Source organism: Hemiscyllium ocellatum, chromosome 39 (genome assembly GCF_020745735.1).
Source record: "Hemiscyllium ocellatum isolate sHemOce1 chromosome 39, sHemOce1.pat.X.cur, whole genome shotgun sequence".
Classification (NCBI taxonomy): domain Eukaryota; kingdom Metazoa; phylum Chordata; class Chondrichthyes; order Orectolobiformes; family Hemiscylliidae; genus Hemiscyllium; species Hemiscyllium ocellatum.
In genome coordinates, this window is record NC_083439.1 from 2,129,523 (window position 1) to 2,155,665 (window position 26,143).

The following is a 26,143-nucleotide window of genomic DNA, read 5'->3' on the forward strand; positions in this document are numbered from 1 at the left end:
GAAAGCAGGAATCATCAGCAGTGCTTTGCCCAGAGGCCCACTGATGATGTGATCTAGTATGGTGACAAAACGTCTGGAAATGAACCTTCCAGCTCAGCAAGCAAACCTACATCCAATTTCTGCCCTTATCAATTTTATCATAATGTAATACCTTGCATTTATCCAATGACTTTGTTCATTTTCTTTGCTGAACTGCAAATCTAAATATCAGTTTATTCAAATATTTTTTATGCTATATTTCTCAAGTAATGGTAATGGACAAGCTGGACCCTGTTCTGTCAGGAGATGTATTTTCAAAAAACAGAAGAAGCCATGTTGAGAAGAATTTGTTTTTAACTCAGAGGTTGTTAGTCTTTGGAAATCTGTGCCCCAGAGGGAACTCTGTGCCGACAGTGGAAGCTCAGTCAGTGAACATGTTTAAACTAAACATTGACAATTTCTAAATACTGGTGACATAAAGAAATATGGGGATAGTGTGGGATAAAGACATTGAAGTGAATAATTAGCCATCATCATATTGAATAATGGACAAGCAAAATAGCCTGCTTCCTCTTCCTTGTTGCAAATCCTTTGTCGTATTCATTAGAATAATAGACTTTTAAAAATAAAACCTTCTTCAACATGTGATTCTGACAGCCAATTTTAAAAACTATAATAAATGGAATGAGATTTCACAAAGATTACGGAAATGCACCTGAACTGCAGTTTATACATCTACTCAAAGCTTAACTAGTCACTGGCTTGCATGATTAAGGGAATGTATTTGGCAGGGTAGCTGCAATTGCAATGTTAGCCTTTATAGCTTTTACAGTCTCCCAGCTGAGGATTATATTAGGGTATAGCTTGTAATTAATAATATTTAATGCTAAGAAGAAACTGTAATGCAGTGCTTGAAAAGAAGGAAGTAACATAGAAAAGAGCAGTATTGCACACTGTCTTTAGAAGAGGGATGTACAGATGGAAAGCAGAAGGCTTTTGGAGCCTTCCAGCATTCCTCAAATGTATTTATATTTGTAGGCAGCGTTCCAGTTTAACAGACATCCTGGTAGTAACTTGAACAGCAACATTCTGCGAACAGAAAGTAGAACCAAGGCTGTGATGAGGTCAGGAACTGAGTGGCCCTGGTGGAGCTCAAACTAGGAATTGCTGAGCAGGTACTGCTTGATTGCACTGTTGATAACACCTTTCATCAATTTACTGATGAACGAGAGCAGACTGATAGGACAGTAATTGGCTGGATTGGATTTGTCCTGCTTTTTAAGTACAGGACATACTTCGGTCAATTTCTGCATTGTTTGGTAGAACATTGTAACTGTTCTTAAATAACTTGGCTAGGGGAGCAGCAAGTTCTGGAGCACAAGTCTTCAGTACTATTGTTAGAATGATGTCAGAGCCCATAGCCTTTGTAGTATCCAGTGTCTCCAAGTATTTCTTGATATCACATAGAGTGGATCAAATTGATTAAGACTGGTATCTGCAATATTAGGAACTACTGGAGGAGGCCGAAATGGATCATCCACTTGGCACTTCTGGCTGAAGACTGTTGTGAAGGCTTCGGCCTTTATTTTTGTACTTATTTATTGGGCTCTTTCATTATTGAGGATGGCATTTTTGTGGAACCTCTTCCTCCAGTGAGTTGTTTAATTGCCCACCACCATTGGATGTGGCAGGACTGCAGAGTACAGATCTGATTCATTGGTTGTGGGATTCCTTAGTTTTATCTAACACGGTAAAACTTTTCACACAGAGGGTGATGCGTGTATGAAATGACCTGCCGGAGGAGGCAGTGGAGGCTGGTATAACGTTTTAAAGGCATCTGGATAGACAGGGCAACCTCCTGCTGATTACCACGTGCTGTCCTTCCTTGACTGGTGAATCAGTACTTCTCCATGTTGAATAACACATGGTGGAAGCATTGAACAAGGGTGTAAAATCTACTTTGGGTGGACAATTTCAATGTCCACCATCTAGAGTGACTTGGGAGCAACACCACTGGTCGAGCTCATCAGGCCCTAAAGGACATAGGGTTGAGAAGGATATGGGCAAAATGCTGGCAAATGGAACTATATTAATTTAGGATATCTGGTCAGAATGGACAAGTTGGACCAAAGGATCTGTTTCCATGCTATACTTGTCTATGACTCGCTGCTTGTGCTGTTTGGCTTATAAGTAATCTCATTTGGTAGTCCCATAAGGTTGATACTTCATTTTCAAGTCTGCCTGGTGCTCTCCTCATGTGCTTTCCTGCGCTCTCCATTGAACCGAGGTAAATCCCTTGGCTTGTTACAATGGGGAATTATGCCGGACCATGAGATTGCATTTTGTGCTGGAGTACAATTCTATTGTTGTTGATGGCCTACTGCACCTCATGGAGTTTTGAGTTGCTAGATCTGTTCGAGTGTGCACAGTGATAGTTCTACACAATGCAGGATATTCTCAATGTGAAGGTGAGACTTTGTCTCCACAGGGACTTCTTGGTTCTCTCATTATCTACAACAGACTCAGTCTAGCAGCTACGTCCTTTAGGAACTGACCAGCTCGATCAGTAGTATTGCTGCCAAACCACTTTTGGTGGTGGACATTGAATCTTCCAGTCAGAGTACATTTTGTGTCCTTGCCACTCACAATGCTTCCTCCAAATGTTGTTCAACATGGAGGAGTACTGATTCATCAGCCAAGGGAGAATAGTATGTGGTAATCAGCAGGAGGTTTCCCTGCCCATGTTTAACCTGAAGCCATAAGACTTCATGGAGTCCAGAGTCAAAGTTAAATACTTCTAGGGCAACACCCTCCAGACTGTATACCACTCTGCCACCATCTCTGCTGGGTCTGTCCTGCTGGTGTTACAGGGCATATCTAGGGATGGGGGATGGTTGCTTGTGGACCATTGCCTGTAAGGTATGATGCTGTAATTACAACTGTGTCAGGTTAGTGCTTGACAAGTCTGTGCAACAAGTCTCCCAATTTTGGCACTAGCCCCCAATAAGGAGAACTTTGCAAGGTCGACAAGGCTGTTCCTGCGGTTGTCTTTTCTAGTACCATTTCTTTCTTGAGTTTTTGTAGTGATTATTACAACTGAGTAGCTTGCTAGGCCATTTCCAGAGGGCAGCTGAGAGTCAACCACATTGCTGTGGATTTGGAGTTCTTCTCTGAAGGACATTAGTGAGTCATATGGGTTTTCCAACAATCCACAATGGTTTCATGGTCATCAGTAGATTATTAATTCCTGATATCTTTTATTGAATTCAAATTCCACCATCTGTCATGGCAGGTTTTGAAACTGGCTGAGATTCTAGATTAATAGCCTAGAGATAATACCACAAGGCTATCGTTTCCTCTTAAAATAATTTACGTTATGATGGCATGCTTGTAAATTTGAGCAAATTCTCATGCTATTCCTAGTACTCAATATCCATTGGTATCAAACCATCTTCACCAACAGTTTAATGGATCCCAAACTGTTGAAACATGTGTGAAATGGAGACTGGGATTTATGGTGCTTTTATTGTGATACTATCATGTATTTCACCCATGTGTAATCTGATATTTGCAGAGACCTTTCACAAATAATAGGCTGAGCTTCTCAGCATTCTCCTGGTTGTCTGCTATAACCGCAATGAAAATGCTGTGGGAACCCTTGCGAATGGTGCTACTTTTTCACAGTAATCTGTGACTGTTTTCAAGATGTTAACACGCACAAACAGGAGAATTCCGAAATTCACCCGTTTTGATCTTTGTTATTTCCAAAATAAAATTAGTGGCTTTTTAATTCATCTGTAGTTTTACAGGATAACACATTTTGAGGTCAACTAACATAATCCTGGAAATTTATGGAAAAAAAGCCACGTCAATTAAGTGAGTGCTGAGTGCAAGATATTATACTTACTGCAGCAAGTATTCTATGCATTGCTCTGGCTGACACAATCCTTGACAGTTGATGCCCAGTCTTAATACTTGTAATCATTAAATACCAGGTGTGCATATCTTCATCAAAAGAAAGGAAATCAGGCACAAAAAAGGATGCAAGCAAGGATGCGTGGCAGGATATGTTCTGCTGCTCTGATTTCATTACATGATGTGTCGTGAAGATTTTATTCAACTGCAAATTTACTGTGTAAGACTGAAAGCTGATTATGTTAATTAACATCTTAATGAATGCCTTTTCTAATGCATAAACTCCACATGAACAAACTTTTTGCCATTATAGGAAAAGCTTAATCACTTTCTAGAAAGAAGAAACATTCACAGGAGGAATTCCTTAGCTAAATCACATAATACCAACTGGCTTGGGAAACTGCTACCTGACGAAGGTGCAGCACTCTGAAAGCTAGTGTTTCCAAATAAACCTGTTGGACTATGACCTGGCGTTGTGTGATTTTTGGCTTGAGAAAGCATCTAGATCTTCACTTTTAACTGACTGCTGTGAGGCTGTCAGATTTTCCTAATCAGGTTTTCTCTTTTCCCCACGCTGCAGAAACACATGGACTCCAATTAACTTCTCCTGCATAAATAACTAAGTGCCACTGGAGAAACTAGAAGCATTTGCCTAAGCAATGTATTCAACAGCATAATTAAATTATACTTATCTCACTTAGGTCATAATTTCAATCTGATGGTGAAATCATGTGAATTCTGTTTATTATGTGACTTCCACAATTCTTTCAAAGTAAATTTGAATTGGATTAGAGGCAGAAAAAAATAATTAGTATTAAAAATACAAATAAATTAAAGTCTAATTACTGATCAATATGAGAAGGGGTAATCCCTGGTGTATCAATGAGAGATCTTAACATTATGGCCAGCAGTTAGTTCTTATTGAGAAGCCAGCTAAACAAACTGTAAATGTCCATTTTCAGCAACAGGACATCTGATTTATTTAATTTTAAATTAATTAAATAAACATGTAAATATTAAAACTGTAATTGTATATGTTATTCTTCCCCAGTGACCTGAACTGTTATCACTCTCTATGTACATATATATGACAAGTCAAAACTGCAAATGAAGGAATGTTTCAGCCACTAAAGAACACAATAATTGGCAATTTCCATTTTAATGTAAGATTGCAACAAATGTTTGTCCACCAAGACTAACTCTCATATATTCCATTTGTCACTGGGACTGTTCTTAATTGACAGTCACATAATTTGCTGGAATGGGACTTGAACACACAACTTTTGACTCAGTGCCACATTGAGCCAAGGCTACCACTGAGTTGTACTATGGCTGAAAGACTGCAAGACTTAAAAGAATATAAACAGATAGAATTGAGGTAATGAGCAGATTGACACAGGAAGGTGAAGGAAGCATCTTATTTCACAGCATTAATGGCACTTGCAGACCAGCGGGAATAGCATTGTTCTCAACAGTCCGTTAAAGAAGAGAATGGCTTCCCTTCTGATAATTGCAATCTTTCTTTGCAGCAGGGATTGGCCAGACCCCCCACCAACACTTGATCACAAAAGCAATCTTGCCAGATTGCCCAAGTATCATCCCGATCAGCTGCAGACTCCTATTATTAGTCTTGCTGGTTGGGGGCCAGCCAGCCTGTCATTCTACTAATTTCTAACGAACAAAGAAAATTTACAGCCCAGGAACAGGCCCTTCGGCCCTCCAAGCCTGAGCCGATCCAAATCTACTGTCTAAACCTGTTGCATCTGTATCCCTCTGCTCCCCACCTATGCATGCATCTGTCCAGATGCATCTTAAATTAATCTACCGTGCCTGCCTCCACTACTTCTGCTGGCAAAGCGTTCCAGGCACCTTCCACCCTCTGTTAAAGTACTTTCTGCGTGTAACCCCCCCCCCACCTTAAACTTTTCACCTCTCACCTTGAAAACGTGACCTCTTGTTATTGAATTCTTCACCCTGGGAAAAAGCTTACCTCTCTATTAAATAATCTCTGGAACTGGCAGGTTTTCTATGCTACTTTCTCATATCCTTTCTGTCTTCCTTAAATACTGTCTTTACTGTCTGGATGTGTCTAGGAATATAATGAAAGGAAGCTCAAAAACCACTGGATTCACCTGCTGTCAAAACAGCAATTTCTATTTTGAGAACACAGAGCTCCTCGTCACATTGTAATGATAACATCCAGACAGTAAAATCAAAAATCTGACAGGGTATACATTTCACAGGTGGTCTCGCTTTCAACAATCAAGGGAGTTCCATCAGGGTCCCTCTGACATTCTTCATTTTGTTGTGTTGTGGTTTCTGAGTATAATATGATAAAAATAGTCTATTCCCATAAAAGCAGCTTTATTGAGTTTTTATGAAAGTTAAGGAGATCTTGAATGCTATGAATGATTAGGAGACAGTTGTCACAGTTGGCTTTTGCAGAGAAAAAATTAGATTTAGAGGTAATCAGTCAAAAGAAAGGTGAAGGACAAGGAAAAGTAATTGAGACTCATTTTAGTTCTCCTGTTACTGCACCCAGCTACATTCTGAATAGTCCCATGTTTTTGTTTCAACTATTTTGTTTCACAAAATTATCCCAAAGATTAATCATCCTACGAGCAAAGTAATTCCTCTTAATATGTATGTGTATATAGATGTCACACCCATTGTCATAAAAAAATTACACTGTATTATAGATTGTACATGATTTCTGTTGTTCAACACAATATATGCTGCTTAAAAATGTGTTGCTGAAAAAGCGCAGCAGGTCAGGCAGCATCAAAGGAACAGGAGAATCGACGTTTCGGACATAAGCCCTTCTTCAGGAAATCTGCTGGTTTATTTTCACAAGCATGTGCCAAATGGAGCCAAGGAAGTAGTGAGCAAATATCCAGGCCTCCATGTTTTTCACTCTTTTGGGTCACCCAAATCCTAGCTGCCCATGTCCTTACTTGCTGTAAGTTCTGTCCCTTCTACACCTTTGTGCTCACTGACCCACATTGGCTCCTGGTCAAGCAACTTCTTGAATTTTAAAATTCTCAGTCTTGTTTTCCATTTCTTCCATGGATTTGTTCCTCCACATCTCTCTGATCTCCTACAGTCCCACAACTTCTGAGAAAGCTTTGCTTCTGGCTTCTTGAGGAACCTTCAATTTTAGTTGCTCCATCATTACTGGGTCTGTCTTTTGTTGCCCATGACTTAAGCTTGGGCATTCCCACTCTAAATCTCTCCAATTCTGTATCTATCGTTATTCAAGAACCTCCTTAAAACCTAACATTTTGGCCATGTTTTTGATCATCTGTTCTAATATTTTCTTAAGTAGTATGACGCCCAATTTAGCTTGGTAATGCTCTTACATAGTTCTTCGGATATGTTTTTTTAAAAATCCCTACTGTGTCTAATTCTCGGCATCATAGTTTATAAAGGATGTGACAGCTTTGTACAGGGTGCAGAAAAGATTGATAAAGTTCACTGTAACAATTCTGTGCAATTTTGATTCAGTTACATAGAGAGATTAAAGAAATTGGGGTTGTTCTCCTTTGAGAAAGTTTACAAGAGATTTAAAAGAGGCATTTACAACAGTGAGAAGTTGAGACTGAGTGGGCTGATATAATGCTTCCACTGTTGGAGGAATTGAGAAAGAGGTCATGGTTGCAATGAAAAGGCAACAAAGAAACAATTTTTATAAACATAGTGATTACAGTCCGGCATGTACTGCTAAAAAGAGTGACATGGGCAGTTTTGAGCAAAGTTCTCAAAAGGGAATTTGAAAATTACCCAAAGAGAAAAACTGTGCAGAGTTATGAAAGAACTGGCATTGGGACTAATTATATTGGTCTTGCAGAGAGCTGGCACAGGTTTGACTAACTAAACAGCCTCCTTCTGCAAAGCAATCATTCTATAATTCTCGTCTATGATCTCTCTATTTCCACATATGTTACCTAAATAAAACCACTCACCTCAAATCCCGGAGCACAAACACATTTACCAGTGATACTGTCACAATCAGCCCCATTCTGACAGTTACAGATTTGCTGACAGTTCTCTCCATGAAACCCAGAGGAACAAGTCTCATTGCAGTATAGCCCAGTCCAGCCTGCTTTACAAGAACATTCACCAGATAAAGGGTGGCAGCTGAAAAGAGCATCAAAGAATCAACAACGTTTTATGAATTTATTACAGAACAATGATTCAATACACAAAAATAAAAAAAATCAAAATGAACAACTCCCACATGAAATCCTGACTATTGCATAGTTAATGTAAATGTTTGGCAAGGACTTCTATGAAACAGGAATAAAATTAATTTAGATCTTTCTATTGAGACCATTAATTGCTCATACAGCATTTCAATTTAACATTGAACCAAAATAAATTTACTCAGTTGTAGTCACATTTCTAAAATATCCTTCTACCTCTGAATGAAATTCAATATTTGAAGAAAGAGTGTTTTTTTTAGAAGAGCTTATTACTCACAAGGAAATATAATCTATTTTCTAACCTATTACATTGATATGTTGAATATTTTGTTTTAAACCACGACGGCAAATAACATAATTAGAGGAACTAGCTGTTAACGTTGAATGAAAATGTCAAAATCTCAAGATTAGAATGATATAGTTTGGTTAAATATCGCTCTACAGAATATCCTATAGAATGCAGTGGCACAAACAAATGATACATTAAAAAGTGCTCCAAAATGAAAAGGTGTGAATCTGTAAACCTCAACTTTGCATTAAAAAAGTTCTCAATCTCAACCTTGATTTGAATAGAAATGCAGAGAAAGGTTCTAGAGCAGCATTCTGTGGGTGGTTCATAATCAGACCACTATTGCACAATGTTTTGTCACAGGGTAATGATGGTATAATCTGATGTGTAGGAGATTGACTTTGATTTCACCAAGCCAATATTCTGAGTATGGTACAATCCGAGATATTGGGGAAAAGACATTAGTCACGACAATGATGTAGGAGCTCAAGCTTTATGGTATCACAGGACTGGTGTTATGGTAACATACCAGAATTTGCCTGTTTATTAGCATGGATGATGATGGATTCTCCTGTTGCTTTGACAGATTAGTATAGAATGATTAATAAGTAATACAACATCCTGAATATATTACAACATTCACTCTATCCTATACAGAATAGCGTAAAAATATATTCAAAATTACATATTATATGCAGTAAATTATGTTGTTTAATTTGCAAAATAACTCTTGAGGCACTTTAAAAAATTACCAGTAAGAATCACATATGGAGAACTGATTACGCTTTGGGTGAGCAATGATCTCAAATTGTTTAATCTTTTTCATGTTGCTAAATGTATTTTTGTTCAGAATTAACTGACATTTCTCCAGTTGATGTGTTCGACAAAAATCAGCAACCAAAACCATTGTAAGTTTCTACCTGATCTTCCAGGTGCCACAGTCTTTTGCTTTTGTATTTGAACATTTTACTATTCCTTCAATTTTGTATCTCGTTTACTTGTCCCAATTGCTATTCTGTATCAGTTTCTTGAAGGAAATGACAGATGTTTTTATCTTACAAGTAGCTGTGGAACATGTTGCTAATTTCCTATTTAACAGTCAGTCTTCATTTTTTCATTTCTATAATTCAGCAAATCATGACATTCATCAAGCCCTCTCTTAGAAAATGGTTCTTAATTTTAAGTTAACACTTAGTAATTAACTGAAACACTTATGTAGAAAACTTTTAAGTAGCTATGAGAGTATGATGCTTAATTGCTAGGGTAAAAAAAAACTTTCTTACATTTGCATACATAATTTTAAAGTGGTTTTAGTTTTCAGTTTCTTGGAGTATCAGGAAGCTTTAATTCAAAACTAAATTTTAAATGACCCATAGGAAATAAGTTTATCAGTTTACAGAAACAGTCCAACCCATCCATGCCGACCAGATATCCCAACTCAATCTAGTCCCACCTGCCAGCACACGGCCCATATCCCTCCAAACCCTTCCTATTCACATACCCATCCAGATGCCTTTTAAAAGTTGCAATTGTACCAGCCTCCACCACTTCCTCTGGCAGCTCATTCCATACATGCACCACCCTCTGCATGAAAATGTTGCTCCTTAAGTCTCTTTTATATCTTTCCCCTCTCACTCTAAACTATGCCCTCTAGTTCTGGACTCCCCCACCCCAACGAAATGACTTTGTCTATTTACCCTATACATGCCCCTCATGATTTTATAAACCTCTATAAGGTCACCCCTCAGCCCCCGACGCTACAGAGAAAACAGCACCAGCCTATTCAACTTCTTCCCATAGCTCAAATCCTCCAACCCTGGCAAAATCCTTGTAAATCTTTTCTGAACCCTTTCAAGTTTCACAACATCCTTTCGATAGAAAGGAGACCAGAATTGCATGCAATATTCCAAAAGTGATCTAACCAATGTCCTGTACAGCCGCAACATTACCTCCCAACTCTGATCAATAAAGGAATGCATACCAAACGCCTTCTTCACTATCCTATCTACATGCGACTCTACTTTCAAGGAGCTATGAACCTGCACTTCAATGTCTCTTTGTTCAGCAACACTCCCTAGGACCTTACAATTAAGTGTATAAGTCCTGCTAAGGTTCACTTTCCCAAAATGCAGCACCTTACATTTATCTAAATTAAACTCCATCTGCCACTCCTCAGCCCATTGGTCCATCTGATCAAGATCCCATTATAATCCAAGCTAACCTTCTTCGCTGTCCACTACACCTCCAATTTTGGTGTCATCTGCAAACTTACTAACTATATCTCTTAAGCTCACAGCCAAATCATTTATATAAATGACGAAAACCTGAACCTAGGTCTTCTGGCTGAGCGATAGGGACACTAGATCTGCACCACAAGAGTGCTCAAAGCATGTAAAATGAGATCATGCACCTGTTGACAAGCCCAATTAGTGTTCTTCGCTGAAATAAGTTTTAATATGTAATTGTCAGCCAACTTGGTACCATTGATCCTACATTCATCGATTTGATTTCCCTTTGTATAATATAAAGAGGATGTTCAACCTGTTCATCCTGTTCGGTCATTCATATTAGAAATGGTTCTGCTGTATTTCAGTTTTATTTACCTGAATTGCTCCACATACCTTGATACCCTCACTGAACAAAATCCATTGACCTCAGGTTTTAAGAATTTATATTGACAACATACATCCACATTCGATGTAGTCTCCTCTACATTGGGGAGACAGGATGCCAACATGCAGAATGCTTCAGAGAACATCTCTGGGACACACGCACTAAATAACACTACTGCCCTGTGGCCAAACTCCCTTTCCAACTCCACCAAGGACATGCAAATCCTGGGCCTCCTCCACTGCCAAATTCTAGCCACCCAAAGCCTGGAGGCAGAACGCCTCATCTTACACCTTGGGATCCTCTAACCACACAGGATCAATGTTGATTTCACCAGTTTTCCCTCCCTCACCTTATCTCTTATCCAACCTTCCAATCGGCACCACCCTCTTGAACTGTCCCTACCTGTCCATCTTCCTTCCCACCTATCTGCTCCACCTTCTTTTCCGACCTATTAACATCACCCCTTCGCCTTCATCTACCTATTGCCTTCCCAGCTACCATTTCCCCCTAACCCCATTTATCTCTCAGCCCCCTTGGGCCACCCCCTCATTCCTGAAGAAGAACTCATGATCAAAATGTCAACTCTCCTGCTCCTCGGATGCTGCCTCACAGACTGTGCTTATCTAGCACCACACCTTTCGTTTATAAAAGTCATAGAATCAAGGAGAACAAAATCCAGATTTTCACACCCTTGTGAAGAGAAAACCGCATATTTCTAAAATTCCGTAAGTTAAAAAATTGGGACATGTTGCCTTTTAGGAAAATGAATACTCACCCTGGGGTTCATTGTACTGTACCTCGTAGCATTGTCACTTGATTAGGTCATGCTAACTTTCTGGGTAATTTTATTCTGTCCTAATTTCATATCTTTGGATTAAGGATCTAAAACATACTTTAGAATATGATTTAACATATGCTTCAAGTGCAAAACTCTTTTTTGTCAGATTTTTTAATAGTTTAAAAAGTTGAGGCTAAGCAAATGTCTTAATATTGGTCAGAGAATCAACACTTTTATTTTAATGTTATAAAGTTCAAAATTTGTACCAAAATACATTAAAACATTGATCACTTTGTTAGAACAGTAAATAAAATAACCATATGTCGGATTACAATTCACTCACTTTGGATTTATTTGATTTAATTGAAATTCTATCAAACATTACAAGAAAAGCTAAACTATGAAGTGAAAAAAATTGAAAAAATTGAATATTCATGGTGCCCGGTTTGTAAATTAATGGATAAAGTAATAGTTTCCTTGGTTTCTTGATCAATATTTTAACCAACAGCAATACACTAAAATATTGTTCAGAAAAATATCCAGGTGATCTGCTTATTATCACTAATTTTTGTGAGACCTTGCGGTGTTGTGTTTTGTTTTTTATCTCACACTAGTAAAGACACTTCAAGATAAAGTACCCGTGTTGAAGTCATTAGAGATATTACAGAAACTTAAATTATTTACTTTTCTCCTTTTCATTTTAAAGCTTCTCAATCATACGTGTGAATTTAGTTTGGTAAGAGCATAAATTAATATAAATAAGGAGGAAATAATGGAATATGAGATTTGTGAAATAACCTATCACTTTATCTCATTTAAGTGCACTTCATAGTGGAATTTTTGTTCTCCATCTTCAGGAAACAATGTTGGAAAACCTTACATTACGTTTCCAATATTAGATAGAATACAGCAAGAAATCTGTACAAAAGCAGCTTTTGACCTCCTTATAAGCATACAACTTGACTGGTTGAGTACATCTTATGACACCATAAAAGACAAATTATTTTACCTTTGGATGAAATCATTTCACGATTCATGTTAATTTTTAAAAATACCTTTGACTGTGTTTGCCACTGCAAGGACACTGCTTGTTGCACTTCAGTCCATATAACCCATCTGGACACATTCTGTTTTGACAACGATTGCCTGAGAACCCTGGCTCACAAAGACATGCTCCATTAACGTGGTAACATTCAGCTCTATTAAGGCACTCACACCTTTGGGCACACTGTAAGCCGTAGCTGCCAACAGGGCATTCCTCCTGACATCTAGATGAGAATAAACAATGAGTCACATTGTGGAAGAAAAGAACTATAATAAGTAACAATCAACTCTCATCATAAAAAATCAACTTGTATTTATTCATTTCAATTTATTTACACAGGATTTGAAATTACACTTGCTTGAATCTATGAAATTATTGTGCTGGTTATTTTAACATCACTTTTTATCACTGCTAAAATACTTGATACAAAACATGAGAGAAGACTTATATGCTTAACAGACACAGGTGTAATTTCAAAGCTAAAGAGAATAATGAATACTTAGGACTGATTATATAGCTCTTATCAAGATTACCTGCTAGCATTTGGCAAAGAGCCATTATTTTGAACAGATATTTGCACAGGAACAACTGTACGCATTTACTACAAAGCACTCATTTTCATAAAAAAAATAAGAATCAAATTGCAGTACCTTATCCATTTTCAGACTAAGTCCAAAAGTGGGTGAGATCGGAGGACAGAAACTTATGGCTTGTCAGAGAGTGAAAGTCATTGGAACTTCTGACAATCAGGTACCCAATGAGCAGTCAATGGATTTTCAACTGGGAATGGGCATGGAATGAGAAGATCCAGTAGGCTGGTAGCTTCAGAACTTAATAGTGTCATGAGGAAATTTGTGGCTGTAATTGTATAATATCTCCTAGACTCCCAGGATGGACAGTCAGTCACTGTAGAGTTAATTATTGTTTGGAAGGGGGTGGCATGTCATAGGTTGAGGTTATGAGAAAAGGAGGGGAATTGGGATTGCAAGAAAGGAGAAGTGTGTCTCTCACTGACCAACCTCCTGTTCTATGACCTGTTCTTGAAAGAACTCTATTTATTTATTTATTTGCGAGATGTGGATTTTGCTGGTTCACCAGCACTTACTGCCCGTCCCTAGTTGCCCTTGAGAAGGCGGTGGTGAGTTGCCTTCTTGAATTGCTGCAGTCCGCCTGCTGTGGGTTGATCCACAATGCCATAAAGGATGGAATTCCAAGATTTTGACCCAGCAACAGTGAAGGAATGGTGATATATTTCCAAGTCAGGATGGTGAGTAGCTTGAAATAGAAAAAGAAAGGTTTTATTGCTGCTCTTGTCCTTCTAGATAGTAATGGTTGTGGGTTTGGAAGGTGCAGTCTGAGGATCTTTGGTGAACTTCTGCAGTGCATCTTGTAGATAATACACACTGTTGCTACTGAGTGTCAGTGGTGGAGGGATTGGATACTTGTGGATGTAGTGCCAATCAAACTGACTGCTTTGTCCTGGATGGTTTAATGGTAGACAGGCTTTTGGAAGTCAGGACATGAGTTATTCGCTGCAGGACTCCTAGCTTCTGATCTGCTCTTGTCGCCACTTGTTTATGTGGTAAGTCCAGTTGAATTATGGTCAATGATAATCCTCAGGATGTTGATAGTGGGGAATTCAGTGAACAAAAAGTGTGACGCTGGAAAAGCACAGCCAGTCAGACAGCATCCGAGGAGCAGGAGAGTCAACATTTCAAGCATAACCTCTTCATCAGGATGAATTTCTCTTAGGAGATTCAATGATGGCAACACCATTGAATGTCAAGGGGCGCTGGTTAGATTGTCACTTATTGGTGATGACATTTATGTGGTGCGAATGCTACTTACCACTTATCAGCTTCCTGATGAAGAGCTTATTACTGAAACATCGATTCTCCTGCTCCTCAGATGCTGCCTGACCTGCTGTGCTTTTCCAGCAACACACTCTCTACTCTGATCTCCAGTCTTCATTTTTTACCATTTGTCAGCCCAAGCTTGGATATTGTCCAGATCTTGTTACATTTGAGCATAGTCTGCTTCAATATCTGATGAGTTGTGAATGGTGCTGAACACTGTGCAATCGTCGGTTTACATCCCCACTTCTGACCTTATGATGGAGGGAAGGTCATTGATGAAGCAGCAGAAGATGGTTGCGCCCAAGACACAACCCTGAGGAGCACCTGCAGAGATGTCCTGGAGTTGAGATGGCTGACTTCCAACAACCATTACCACCTTCCTATGTGTCAGGTAAGGCTCCAACCTGGAGAGCTTACCCTCTGATATCCAATGATTCCAGTTTTGCTAGGGTTCCTTGATGTCACATTCAGTCGAATGCAACCATGATGTCAAGGGCGGTCACTTTCACCTCACCTCTGGAATCCAGCTCTTTTGTCATTGTTTGAACCAAGACTCTAATGAAGTCAGGAGCTGAGTGGACCTGGCAGAATCCAAACATATTGTTGAGCAGGAGCTGCTTGACAGCACTTTGATGGCATCTTCCATTACAGATCAAATTGAAATAATTTAGCCCTGGCCAGAAAAGGTTTTTGCAATTGACCATTTAAAGACCTCAACTGGTTGTGTTTTGGTAAGGTACTGCATGTGCCTTCCCACCCAGAGCTTAATTCAGTAAATGTGAGAAGATGACGGGGTTCTGATATATCATGATCCTACCGAATTAGATTCCCTTCCAGCCTCAGGCCCGAAGAGTGAGTACATCACAGAAGGAGGCCATTCAGTTCGTTGTGTCTATGCCGGTTCTCTGCAAGTTAATTCAGTCAGTCAAGTTCCTGGCTCTATCCTGTTTCCCATATTCCCTCAAGTGCCCTTCCTTTTGAAATCACTGATCATCTAAACCTCCAACATCCATTTGGCCAGTGAGTTCAAGCTCATCCACTTATTGTAAGAAGTTCTTTTGGGCGTCCTCCTCTCCTTGTATCTTTCGACTGAAACCTTAAATCTGTATCTTTTGGTCTCTGTATTGGTCTCTGACTATCTTATCTAGAACCACTATAGTTTTGTAGGAGGTTTCCTCTCATCTTCCTTTGCTTCATGGAGAATGACCTTAGCTTCTAGAACTTAACCTTGTAACTAAATCTCTCATTCTTGGAATCATTGTGGTAAATTTCCTTTGCATGCTGTCAAAGAACATTATTTCCATTCTGAAGTATGGTGATTTGAACTAGGTGCAATACTCTAGTTTTGGCTTAAATAGAGTTTATAAGGGTTCACCATAACTTCTTGGCTTTTGTACTTGAGATCCTGTATGCTTTATTAACAATTCTCTCAATGTGCCTTGCTATTTTCAAAGAACTTGGATCGAAACTTAGTTTTCTTTGGGTAAGTGCAAGCTACGTCACATTTTTTGGATAGATTCTCACTGTGAAGCCTAGTGAGATTTCTCACTGTATCTTACCCGACATCATACATTAACTATGCCGACAGTGTCCCTCATATCCAATTCCAGCTCCTGATGAAGGGGTTGTGCTCCAAAAGCTATTGGGTTTCAAATATAACCTGATGTCATGTGACTTCTGATTTGACAGAGTAGTGCCATAGCAGTCACAAAGCAACTCCACTCATGGCATATAGCAGGCATGATTTGGAGATGCCGGTGTTGGACTGGGGTGTACAAAGTTAAAAATCACACAACACCAGGTTGGAAGCACACTAGCTTTCGGAGCGACACTCCTTCATCAGGTGATTCATGTGTTCTTCCATTTAAACCTGTTGGGCTATAACCTGGTGTTGTGAGATTTTTAACTTTATAGCAGTCATGGGTGACATTCTCATGTAAATGTAACCATACTCTATCAAACTAGACGCTGTTTATCTTCCAAGCCACACACTTGGAAATACATTCAAATACATTCCACCTAAAGGCCCTCTTTAGGTCCTTGAGACTCTTTCCACAGTGGGCAGTGGTCACTCACATCCTATCATGGACCAGTAGAGGAAACCATGTACATGCAAGCCAGCAACAAGTTCAAACATGAACTTTTATTTACAGCCAGATAAAAGGAACACAAAAGAAACAAATGGAGACTGCAGTTTGCATGCACCATGCAAGCCAAATACTTGCACAGGCTGAGTGATTAACACATTGCATTCAAAAGAGTGTGCCTGCTGTGCCCTGACCCCCTTTCCATTCCAGACGCTCCTCAGCTATTCCATTTTCCACTGCATCCACTTGAGTCCATTATCTTATCTTCATGATATATGATGGAATTGTCTTCCTTGTCCCACAGCAACCTTGGAAGGTCCACAAATAACAGGTTACTTTTGCCCAGCACTTCCTTTTAAGTAAATGCTGCTAACCTCACTGCGATGACAATGTTAGCGAAGATATTACCAATGAATGATGTATGGATTGCATATGCACAAAGAAACATTTACCAATAAAAGTAGGTGGAGTCTGCAAACCCCCATTTAACCCTGCAGGTCCCCATACACTTCTTGAAGATTGACAGTGGGTCACCCAGGACTGTATTTGGCCCAAACCTCTAACTGACCTCCATCTCGACATAAAACAAAGAAATGCAGACATTGAAGATCTGAAATGAAAGCAGAAATTGGTGGAGAAACTCAGCAAGTTTGCAGCACCTGTAGAAAGCAGAGTTAACATGTTGGAGTACACTAACCTTTCTTCTGAACTGATAGTAGCTGGGAGAAGTGGTGCTTATAAGACCATAATACAGAGGAACAGAAATTAGACCATTCAGCCCATCGAGTCTGCTCCTTCATTCAATCATGGCTGATTGGTTTTTCAACAACATTCTCCTACTTTCTCCCTGTAATCCTCAATCCCCATGATATTCAAGAACCATCTATTTTGGTTTTAGGTATACTTAATGACTTGACCTCCACAGCTTTCTGTGGCAGTGAATTCCATAGATTCATTACTCTCTAGCTGAAGTAATTTATCCTTATCTCCATTCTAAAAAGACTTCTCTTTATTCCAAGGCTGTGTCCTCAGGGCCTAGTCTCTCCTGCCAATGAAAATATCTTTCCAACATCCACTCTGTCCAGGTTATTCAGTGTTATGTAAGTTGCAAATAGATTCCCCCCTCATCCTTCTAAACTGTATCAAATATAGACTGCAGAGTTCTCAAACGTTCCTCATATGTTAAGCTTTTCATTCCTGGGACCATACTCACAAATTTCCCCTGAACATGCTGCAGGGCCAGTATGTCCTTCCTGAGATATGGAGCCACAAAACTGCTCACAGTACTCCAAATGTGGCTTGACCAGAGCATAATAGAGCCTTAGAAATAAATCCCTGCGTTTATATTCAAGTCCTTTCAAAATAAACACCAACATTGCATTTGCCTTCTGAACTACTGACTCAACCTGCAAATTAACCTTCAGAGAATCCTGGACTAAACCTCCCAAGTCTCTTTGCACTTCAGACTTCTGAATTTTCTCCTCATTTAGAAAAGAGTCCATGTTTCTATTCTTCTTACCAAACTGCATGAGCTCACACTTTCCCACGTGGTACTCCATTTGCCACTCCTTTGCCCACTCTCCTAACCTGACCAAGTCCTTCTGCAGTCTCTCTCCCTCCTCAGTACTACCTATCTCTCTACTTTGTATTGTCTGCAAACTTGGCCAGAATGCCCTCAGTTCCTTCATTTAGATCATTAATGTATAAAGTGAAAAATTGTGGTCCCAACACTGAGCCTTGTGGAACACCATTGTCACTGGCTGCCATCATGAAGAAGCCCCTTTTATCCACACTCACTGCTTTCTGCCAGACAGCCAATCTTCTATCCATGCTAGCACCTTGCCTCTGACACCATAAGCCCTTACCTTACTCAGCAGACTCCTGTGCAGCACTTTGTCAAAGGCCTTCTTAAAGTCCAGGTAGATAACATCCATTGGCTCTCCTTGGTCTAACCTGCTTGTTATTTCCTCAAAGAATTCGAGCAGATTTGTCAGGCACGACCTCTTCTTGATGAAACCTTGCTGACTTTGCCCTATTTTACAGTAGAGTTCCAAGCATTCAGAAATCTTATCTTTTACAATGGACTCCAAAATCTTACCCATGATCAAGGTTAGGTTAATTGGCTTTTAATTTTCTGTCTTTTGCCTTACTCCCTTTTTAAACGGAGGTGTCATGTTAGCAATTTTCCAATCCTCTGTGACCCTCCCTGACTCTAGCGATTCCTGAAAGATCACCACTAATGCCTCCATTATCTCTTGAGGTACCTCCTTTATAGCTCTCGGATGTAGTCCATCTGGCCTAGGTGATTTATCCACCTTCAGGTCATTCAGTTTACCTAGCACTTTCTCCTTGGGGATGGCCACCTTACTCAGTTCTGCTCCTTGATCTTATCCAGATGACAGGGGTGGGAGTATACACTCACTCCTTTGTTGCAAAGTAAAAATGGCATGGGCGGTGTGGGCATGCAGGTATGCATTAAAATAACAAGTGCTAAGAAAGCAAGTGACCAATAGAGAGTTGTAAATTGAGAAGTATTATTAAATGCCTTATTAACACCATGATTAATAGAATCATACCAGGATGGAAACAGATCCATCGGTCCAAATCATCTGCGCCAATCAGATATCCAAACCTGATGTTCTTTGTTCTGTCTAGTCGCATTTGTTATTATTTGGTCCATATTCCCTCTAAATCCTTCATATTCATGTACCCATGCAGTTATAATTGTATCTGACTCCACCACTTCCTGTTCCTCTATTTCATACATGCAACACCCTCTGCATGAAAAGGTTGCTCCTCAGGTCTCTTTTAAATCTTTGCTCTCTCACCTTAAACCTATGCTCTCTAGCTTTGGACTCCCCATCCTTGAAAAAACACCTTGGCTAGTCACCCTATCCACGCCCCTCATGATTTTATAAATATCTAGAAGGTCACCTGAGGGGAAAAAAAACCCTAGCCTATTCAGTGTCTCCCTATTTCTCAAACATTTCAGCCCTGGCAACATTCTTGTAAATCCTTTCTGCACCCTCTCAAATTTAACAACTTCCTTGCTACAGAAGGACAACCCAGAATTGTACACAGTATGTCAAAAGTGATCTCACTAATATCCTATAGAGCAGAAATATGACATTCCAACTCCTATATGTAGCATTATAATCAATGAAGGCAAGTGTGCCAAGCTCCTTCTTCACCACCCTGCCTACCTGCAACTCCATTTTCAAGAAACTATGCACCTGCACTTCTAGGTCTCTGTTCGGCAACACTCCCTAGGGCCCTACATAAACAGTACAAGTCCTGCCCTGATTTGCCTTACCAAAATGCAACATCTCACATTTATTTGATTTGAACTCCATCTGCCACTCGTCAGCCCATCTGCCCAAGGTCCTGTTGTACTCGGAGATAATCTTCTTCACTGTCCAATACATCTATATTGGTGTCACTAACCACACCTCCTACATTCGCATCCAAATCATTTATGTAAATGAAGAAAAGTAATGAAGAAATGAAGACCAGCACTGGTCCTGCCATCACACCACTGGTCACAGGCTTCAGTTCAAAAAACAACCCTCCATACCACCATCTGTCTCCTACCTTCAAGTAAATTTTGTAACCAAATGTCTAGCTCTTCCTGAATGTGATCTAACTTTTCTAACCAGTTTGCCATGTGGAATCTTGTCAAATGCTCTGCTTTCATCAATCTTCTTTGTCATCTCTTCAAAAAACTCAATCAAGTTAGTGAGACACGATTTTCATGCAAAAGCCATGTTGCCTATCCTTAATCAGTCCTTGTTTTTCCAAATACATGTACATCCTGTCCCTCAGAATTTCCTCCAACAATTTACCCACCATTAATGTAAGGCTCATTGATCTATAGTTCTCTGACTTTTCCTTACCAACTTTCTTAAAAAATGGCACCACATTCAGTCTTTCAGCACCTCACATGTGGCTATCGATGATATAAACATCTCAGCAAAGGCCCAGTAACCTCTTCCCTCGCTTCCCACAAAGTTCTGGGAAACACTTGATAAGGTCATGGGGATTTAAACACCTTTATGCATTTTAAGACGTCCAACTCCTCCTTTTCTGTAATATGAACTGTTTTCAATACATCACTATTTATTTCCCCAAGATCCATAGTTCCTATGTAATTTTACACAATAAATACTGATGCAAAATATTCACTTAGTATCTCATCCATCTCCTATGGTTCCACGCACAGATGGTAATGTTGATCTTTAAAGAGCCCTATTCTCTCCCTAGTTACACTTTTGCCTTTAATGTATTTATAGAATCTCTTTGGAGTCTCCTTAACTCTATTTGCCAAAGCTATCTCATTTCCCCTTTTTTGCCCTACTGATTTCATTCTTAAGTATATTCCTACTGTCCTTATACTCTAAGGATTTTTTCGACCCCAGCTGTCTCTAATTAATCTAAGCCTCCTTTTTTTGACAAGAGAGCCAATTTCTCTAGCCACTTTTTATGTGATATTTCATCAAACTGCTTCTTAAAATTTCATTTGACAGTCTACTGTATTATTTTCATCAACTGTCATTACTTCACCCAAAAATTTAATTCATCATACATTTTTTTATTAATTCACAGGATGTGGGTATTGCTGGCAACTATATTGCCTATCCTTAGTTGCCCAGAAAGCGGATTTGGAGTCACATGTAGGCAGATCAGGTAAGGATGGCAGTTTCATAGAACATAGAACAATACAACACAGAACAGGCCCTTCGGCCCACGATGTTGTGCCGAACATTTGTCCTAGCTTAAGCACCTATCCATGTACCTATCCAATTGTCGCTTAAAGGTCACCAATAATTCTGACTCTGCCACTCACACAGGCAGCGCATTCCATGCCCCCACTACTCTCTGGGTAAAGAACCTACCCCTGACATCCCCCCATACCTTCCACCCTTCACCTTAAATTTATGTCCCCTTGTAACACTCCATCCCTAATAGGTATTTCTGACTGATAACGACTTCATGATCATTGTTAAGGTTCTTAATTCCAGATATTTATTGAATTCAAAATTTCACCATCCACCATGGCAGATTTGAACCAAAGTCCTCAGAATGTTATCTGGTTTCAGGATGAATAGTCCAGCTACAATACCATTAGCCCAGCATCCCCCAACTCCCCCACCCCCCTGAACCTGATCTTTTACAAATCCAAGCTAACATTCCTTAAATAATTCACAGCTCTTTAAGTGCTTGTTAATTTTGTCCCCTGATCCACCCAACATTGATATTAAATTGACCAGCTTATAGTTATCAGAGATGAATTTACCGTCCTACTTGAGCAGGGGTGTCAACATTTGTCACTTTCCAATTCTCTAGCATGTATTGAAAGATTATGGCTAGTGCTTCCATTGACTCCATCACCCACTTACCTTAGCAACTTTGGATTCAAGTCACCTGGACCAACCAGAGATCTGGTGGAGCAGGCTTGAAGACCAAACAGTCTATGTCTACTCCTATTTCTAATATTCGTATGACCAAGAAGACTTCTCTACCTGAAGAGTAGCTAGCCTTTCTGATACATCTTGCTTATCAATCTACTAATACTTTATCAGCAACTTTTTACTTGGTAAACATTGAAGCCAAGTATTCATTTATCATTTTATTCTTGCCCTGTGTCGCTAAACATATATTACTTTTGTTTTTCCCAATAGGCGCTACCCTGCCTCCTACCACATACTCTATTTACATGCTGTTAGCTTTTTGAGTTACCTATAATATTGCTGTTTCTATCCTTCTCTGTGCATTGCCCTCATTTTTTTAATTAGTTGATAGCATGTGGGTGTTGCTGATTAGACCTATATTTATTATTGTCCTCTAGTTGTCTTTGATCAGGTGTTGGTAAACCACTTACTTTAAATGCTGTGATACATGTGTTCTGGGTACACTTGTGTACTCTTAATGACAGTGTTCCAATATTTTGACTCTGAGAACAAAGGAATAACCATATAGCCCAAGTCAGGATGTTGACTGACTTGAAAGGGAATTTGCAGGTGGCATAGCCATTTATGTGCTGCCGTTGTCCCTGATGTAGAGCTTACAGAGTTGCAATGTGTCATGTAAGGAAATTTTGGAGTTATGATATTATATCTTGTAGATTAATACACTGTTGAAACAGAGTAGAGATGGAAAGAGTGCCTGTTTGAGATGGTGAATGGGCTGCCAATCAAACCAGCCACTTGATCTTGGATGGGTTAAGCTTGAGTGTTATTGGAGCTCTACTAATGCAGGCAAGTGCAGTGTAACCCACTACACTGCATCGGGCAAACGTGCAAATTCCACAGAGACAGTCACCCGAGGCTGAAATCAAACCCAGGTCCCTGGCACTGTGAGGCAGCAGGGCTAACCACTGAACCACCATGCCACCCTACTGGAGATGGATATTGCCTAACACTTGTGTGCTACAGTGTTACTTGCCACTTATGAATTGGCGCTGTCCAGGTCTTGCAGATAAAATCCCTCCATAGAAACCAACAGAACACTCTCAAACATCATTTTACAGTTGGCAATCAGGGTAACAGATCTTCAAAAGGGGAAGCACTATTAGATTAGATTCCCTACAGTGTGGAAACAAGACCTTCGGCCCAATCAGTCCACACCGACTCTCCGAAGAGTAACCCAACCAGACTCACTTTCTTCTGACTAATGCGCCTAATACTATGGGCAATTTAGCATGGCCAATTCATCTGACCTGCACATCTTTGGACTGTGGGAGGAAACCGGAACACCCAGAGGAAATACACGCAGACATGGGGAGAACGTGCTGAACAAAGAGACCTTGGAGTGCAGGTTCATAGCTCCTTGAAAGTGGAGTCGCAGGTAGATAGGATAGTGAAGAAGGCATTTGGTATACTTTCCTTTATTGGTCAGAGTATTGAGTACAGGAGTTGGGACATCATGTTGCAGCTGTACAGGACATTGGTTAGACCACTGTTGGAATATTGCGTGCAATTCTAGTCTCCTTCCTATCGGAAAGATGTTGTGAAACTTGAAAGGATTCAGAATAGATTTACAGGGATGTTGCCAGGATTGGAGGATTTGAGCTACAGGGAGAGGCTGAACAGGCTGGAGCTGTTTTCCCTGGAGCGTTGGACGTTGAGGGGTGACTTTATAGAGATTTACAAAATTTTGAGGGGCATGGTTAGGATAAATAGACAAAGTTTTTTCCCTGCAGTCGGGGAGCCCAGAACTAGAGGGCATAGGTTTAGGGTGAGAGGGGAAAGATATAAAAGACACCTAAGGGGCAACTTTTTCACACAGAGGGTGGTACGTATATGGAATGAGCTGCCAGAGGAAGTGGTGGAGGCTGGTACAATTGCAATATTTAAGAGGCATTTGGATGGGTATGTGAAGACGAGGGGTTTGGAGGGATATGGGCCGGGTGCTGGCAGGTGGGACTAGATTGGGTTGGGATATCTGGTCGACATGGACAGGTTGGACCGAAGGGTCTGTTTCCATGTTGTACATCTCTATGACTCTATGACTCCACACAGACAGTTGCTCAAGGCTGGAATCAAACCTGGGACCGTGGAGCTGTGAGGCAGCAGTGCTAACCACTGAGCTACTGTGCAACCCATTAGTCCAATGACAGCTAAGGGGACAAATCTGACTTAAGTACCCACAAAGAAAGTGAATTACCAGACACCCAAAGCAAATTTAAGCCCTTATTGGAAGGATTCATTTCCACCCAAAAAACTAAGTTGATGAGCAGTTTATGGTAGGGAAAATAACTTGGGGAGACCTGGGGAGTATTGTATAAGTATATCAGGAGCCTGGAGAAAACCTTTTGACAATGCCACAGAGCTGAGCATCAGTGAGGATAAACAGCAAGTATGGATGGAGTTGGATCAAATAGTACATTAGTCCCCATCTGTCTGTGTTTGGCCCATACCTTTCCAAATCTTTCCCATTCATGTATTTATCCAAATGTCATTCAACATTGTTACTGTACCTGCATCCACCACTTCCTCCGGAAGTTCATTCCATGCATGAACCGCTCTCCGTGTATAAAAATTGTCTCTCACATCCTTTTTAAAACTTTCTCCTCTCACCTTAAAAATACAGCCCCTTGTTTTGAACTCCCTTCGCTAGGGAAACAGACTCTTGTTATTCACCTTATCTATGCATGTTATGATTTTATAAATCTCTATAAGGTCACCCCTCAACTTTCTTACACTCCATTAAAAAAAATCTCAGCTTATCCAACTTATTTTTATAACTCAAACCCACATTACCAGCAACATCCTGGTAAAACATGTATTTATACGGCCTTTGTATTTGAGACTGGCAGCTTCTAAATTAATTTCACTTAGAATCTTTCTGTGCAGAGAAGGCCAATTTAATCTTGGTATTCAGGGCCAATTTGAATCAAATCCAAAATGAAAAGATGTGTTCTAATCATAGCACTATCTAGTTTCTTAACCCTCCTCACAGCAAATCTGCATAAGTTAAACATTTAAATGGGTCTTGATAGTACACGGACATGAATATATGAGAATTGTAGACCCCCCTTTACCAAATTTAATTTTACGTCAGAACCTGGTTTATCTATGAGGGGTGTGATGGAATACACTTGACACCATTCAGGAGAAAGCAGCCAGTTTGATTGACACAACACCGACAAACATCCACTCCTCCACCACTGACGCTCAGTGGCAACAGTTTGTATTACCAACAAGATGCACTGCAGAAATTCACCAAAGATCCTCAGACAGTAGATTCCAAACCCATAACCACTTTCATCTAGAAGGGCAAGGGCAGCAGATACATGGGAGGTTCCCCTCCAAGACATTCACCATTCTGACTTGGAAATATATCATCGTTCCTTCATTGCCGCTAGGTTAAAATCCTGGGATTCCCTCCCTGATGACATTATGGGTCAACCTACAGCAGCTGGACTGCAGCAGTTCAAGAAGGCAACTCATTACCACCTTCTTCAGGGCAACTATGGACAGGTATGCCCACATCCCACAAAAGAATAAGTAAAAAAAAACATTTTGTACTTCTAGAGCTAATTCAAAGTCTAAGACTTTTTTCTTTTTCTTTTTTATATCTTTCCCCCACAGTACTGCCAAACACAGTAATGTCTAAGATATATCAGTGAACTATTTAATTAGTGCAGTAATTACCTCACATACCCAACTACACCTTGCCAGACCAAGTATGATTCCCTGGATCCTGTCCTGACTGCCCCTCTACTGTCCAGACCCAACCTGATTCATTCCGCCCAGCTGAAGCTGACCCTATGCAATTCTAATTCCCCCCACCTTGCAAGACCTGACCTGTCCTGACCCTTTTCAACACTCCTGCAACACCACAAAATAACTACAGAAACAGTTAGAATGGAAGTACTGTG

General features: G+C 40.0%; 1 protein-coding gene across 1 annotated transcript in view; it reads right to left on the reverse strand.

Moving 5' to 3' along the window:
• Positions 1-26,143, reverse strand: part of megf11 (multiple EGF-like-domains 11) — a 364,661-nt gene that overhangs the window by 76,619 nt on the left and 261,899 nt on the right. The window contains exons 6-7 of the mRNA XM_060852838.1: positions 12,832-13,044; positions 7,857-8,031 (exon numbers count right to left, since the gene is read on the reverse strand). Coding sequence (XP_060708821.1) covers positions 7,857-8,031; positions 12,832-13,044 — 388 coding nt within the window. The remainder of the gene's footprint in view (positions 1-7,856; positions 8,032-12,831; positions 13,045-26,143) is intronic.